The sequence below is a fragment of the Trachymyrmex cornetzi genome, unplaced genomic scaffold, assembly GCF_001594075.2.
Source record: "Trachymyrmex cornetzi isolate Tcor2-1 unplaced genomic scaffold, Tcor1.1 scaffold958, whole genome shotgun sequence".
Lineage (NCBI taxonomy): Eukaryota > Metazoa > Arthropoda > Insecta > Hymenoptera > Formicidae > Trachymyrmex > Trachymyrmex cornetzi.
Genome location: NW_017300309.1, coordinates 94,525 through 98,783, shown reverse-complemented (window position 1 = coordinate 98,783; position 4,259 = coordinate 94,525). Strand labels below are relative to the sequence as shown.

General features: G+C 28.7%; 1 protein-coding gene across 1 annotated transcript in view; it reads right to left on the bottom strand.

Annotated features, from left to right (window-relative positions):
* Dh44-R1 (Diuretic hormone 44 receptor 1) overlaps window positions 1-4,259 on the bottom strand; it is a 62,549-nt gene continuing 58,290 nt past the window's right edge. Inside the window, exons 11-12 of the mRNA XM_018521037.1 lie at window positions 3,929-4,038; window positions 1-461 (exon numbers count right to left, since the gene is read on the bottom strand). Coding sequence (XP_018376539.1) covers window positions 317-461; window positions 3,929-4,038 — 255 coding nt within the window. The 3' untranslated portion in view covers window positions 1-316. The remainder of the gene's footprint in view (window positions 462-3,928; window positions 4,039-4,259) is intronic.

Genomic DNA, 4,259 nt, shown 5'->3' with positions numbered 1-4,259 from the left:
ATTCGACATTATAATCCAACAAAACCGCAGCAAGATACCGCAGTGATATATGTGAGAGTTGTCCAGTTGTCTTGGCGAGATGTGAAAATATCGAGTAGGTGTGTCGAGTATCGAGGATATTTCTTTCACAAAAATTAATTGTAGAATCTCGGGGAAAGCGTCACGAATTGCAACAATTTTCATATATTATACAATGGTCCGCCATTCGCGTAAAGAACATATGGTCAATCGAGTGATGCAATCTGAGATATTGCTAATTGTAACAATGCGAGGGGATTTGTTCCACTACATTAAAATCTCTGTAGTGAATCTTATATCACTCGTTGAGAGCTTCCGAAATAACTCCTTTGGATTTATCGAGGTGGAATGTCGTGGTGGAATTCAAGCCTATCACTGTCGTAGTGGTAGTCTCACTTACTGTAGACTCCCGCTTTCGGTACGGATTCAATGGCTGGCACAATCTACGGTCGATGACGAAAAAAAAGAGAATTAAAAAAGTGAGAATTCTTAATTTTGAAATAACAAAATTATAAAATTGCCAAAAAATATAAAGTGCTAAAAGTGCAGTAAAGTGAGTGATCAATCAGTGAATCGATAAAAATTCGCAAAACTTATTTCGTAAAACTAGAAACTTTTTGAAATTAGACTGCGACTTTGATGTTGATTACAACTTCGCGTTAAGAAAGATTAATAGTTCAGAGCCGGGACTAGGGTCAAACAAGGCACTTGTCTATAAAAATATTTAAAAATTTGAAGGTCTTATAAAAAATTTCTACATATTTTAATTCATTCGCTAATAGTGAGTATGTATATCTGTCGTTGAGCGTTTGTTGTGTAAAAAAATTATTCCTACATGAATATGTATAAATATGTATAAACATACATAAATATTCGTAAACATGTATAATCATATATACAGTGGCGTAGCCGGGGAGGGGGGCTGTGGGGGCTGCAGCCCCCTCCCCCAAAATTCTGAATAATTCCAATAATTTCATAAGAATATGTAAAAAATTATTGAGCCGTAAATATCAAATAGTTTTGAAAGAGGAAATTAAATCTTGTTGAGATAGTTCTCATATTTAATTTAGTTAGTAAAAATATCGTTTATTATGTATTAAAACTACATTTGTTGATTTTCCTTGGTATTTGGTACGTAAACAAAACTTCGATAAATTACACGGAAGAAAAATGTTGCTGTTAGTACAACCGCAAAAAGTGGCGTTGGAAGAACGGCAGCACTTTAACTCGCGAAATCTCAGCCGGATATTAATATTTATTATTCAAATTTTTACAGAATAATCTTTGACATATTCTGCAACTTGTAGAGCTATTCCGAAATTTTCGAAACACTTTATAACAAAATGGCGGATTTTTAATAATATTTTGTCGAATTTAGTAAATTCTTTTTCAAACGTTAAAGTTATGTTACGAATTTTCGAATTAAAAATTTTCATTATAATGCTATATTGTAGTTGAATATTTGAAGAAATTTCCTGGAAAGTTTTAGATCTTTAAATATAATAGTAAACAAATTATAACAATTTATATGCAGCTTCAGCGAAACGTCTGCGACGCGACATTACAACACATGTATACAAATTATCATAATTTTTTTGCTATTGAATTTATTTTGTTTTAAATTAAACTTTTTTTGTTTATGCTTACTAAATGTGTCACTAGTATAAAAAAGAACATTTAAAAAAACTAATTTCTACAGCCCTTGCCGAAACATTTTTCTCGCTTCGCCACTGCATATATATATGATCGAAATATGTCCACACATGTTCATACATTCCTCTTTCTTTTGTAAAATTACTTTTTAGTGTGATAAAAATAATAATAATAATATAAAAACATCAAAAATAATTAAAAGGATAATTTTCGCATTGTTTGTTTTAGAAAAAAAACAAGTTTGGAAAAATGTAGAAAAATTGGTCATACACACTACACAGTATGATCAATTTATATATATAATTATACATAAGTAATTTTTTTATATTTCTTCAAAGTTGATTTTTTTAAAACAAATAGTGTAAAAATTACACTTTTAATTATTTTGTATGTTTTCACATTACATTATTATTTCTATTACATTAAAGGGTAATTTTACAAAAGAAAGAGAGATATATGTATGCACATATTTCATACATGATTATACATGTTTATATGAATATTTATATATATTTATACATATTAATACATATTCATGCATAACAAATTTTTATTAAATGAAAATGGAATATATGTAAGAATAAAAATTTTGATAAAAAATAATTCATAACAATTTTGCGATGTTTAAAACAAGAAAAGTATTATTTTAAATTAAAAAATACTTACATATATTTTTTATAAATTTTTACAACAATTAATATTATTACAAAATCATAAAAAAATTTTTTGGAAATAAACTCAAATCATAATAGATGTTTTGTATAGATTTTGGATCATTGAATTCAAATTCTTAAATCGTATTACTCTATAATTACGTCTAGTTTTTGAAATAATCGATGAAAAATAATGAAAAATCTGTGAAAATTGAAAGAAACATTTGAGGGAAGAATAAAAATATATATGACATTAGAATGCGGCTGCAGAATATTGAACGTTGTATATACATATATTTCGGTAAGTTAAGCGAAGTGTAAAAAAAATTTTTGTTTATTAATAATATTAAATGTTATTATAATTCTTGCAACACGTTCGTAAAACTAATCGATGTAAGTAGCATTGTACAACAAATAATTAGATGATTTGCCTGAATCATAGACGATCTTTTCAGAAATGGATTTTAATTGTTACTTTTGGAAGATAAGTTACGCAAGTTAGGTAAGTTAGTATATTGAGAATCTCATTTGGTTGAATCAATTTATCCCTTATTTGAATATGGATAAATACATCTTTTGTTTTGATGGAATAAAATAATTTGAAGCAAAATGTTCAGTTACACTATAACATTTTACTAATTGTTTCTGATAACACAAGTAAAATGTTATAATAATCAAATTTTTCTCAGTGTAAGTCAGTTTTTTTGCTATTTTTACGTGTAGACATTTTTTTAAGTTTTGAGAAAATATTTTTTAATACTTTAGAATTTTATGAGACTCTTACCCGTATTTAGAACGCGCTAATTCCATGCTTCATAGTTTACATTATACGCATATTGTAAAATTATAGAAAAGCGCGCTTTTATCGATAAAAATGCGTTCTGAATCTGGCGACCCTCTATCTACTACTAGCGCTTACAATATAGCAGTGCTCGGCATTAAATGTAACTTTTCACGTCTATGACTGTTTCTCCCACTACTAATCGAGGTTCGATGGCCGAACCGCTGATTGCACGTGTGAAATAGCAAAAATTTTTTTCTCCTTCTTATACTTTATTTAATTTACTAAAATAAATATAACAATTAGTTTGCAGTCATGCAACCACATTTTAATGTCATATTTATTTTTGCTCTATCTCAAACGTTTTTTTTTAACGGATCTTCTTCTGTTTTCATCATTATGCTCTTCAAAAATTATCTAAAAAGGTGGACGTGATGGAACATAAACGGTTTTTATGGATTTGGATTCAATGACTCAAAATATGTGTATATAATAAGAGATACTTGTACTCTGGTTTGAGTTTATTTAAACAAATTGGTTTGTGCAATGATTTTGTATGGCAATTATTTATACAAATGTATACTTTTATTTTACTGTGACCTTAGTAAATGTATTTCGTTCGTTTGTAACATACACACACAGAGGGCACACTTTTTTCTTTTGCCTTACGGACGCCGAAATATGTTTAATCCCGGTTCTGATCAATCCTGTTATATTTTATGACTTATTATGTACATATGAATATATTTTTAACATAAGGTACACGTAAAACGAGTACCTTATGCTCTCCGTTCTTGAACGAGGGGACCAATTGTTATAATACCTCCGACGGCTCTCAAGATTTCGCGTAGTGCTCCATCGTGCGAAATGATGCCTAACTGTATTCTGTACTTCAGTATTGAGAAAGCAGTAAAACAACGCCACGAAGAATCCCTGAAAAAAGGTAGAAATTATATTTATTACATTTATTTATTAGACTTACTATATTTATTATATTTATTTTTATTTTTAATTGCGAGAGGTCACTTTTCGCCATGATAAAAGAATTTTGGATTGAATCAATTCTCTCTAAAATTGAATGAGATTCTCCCTCATTTCTAGAAGGATCAACGAGTCTCAAATTCTGCCTATTGCTACACTCAGAAAAAAGTTTT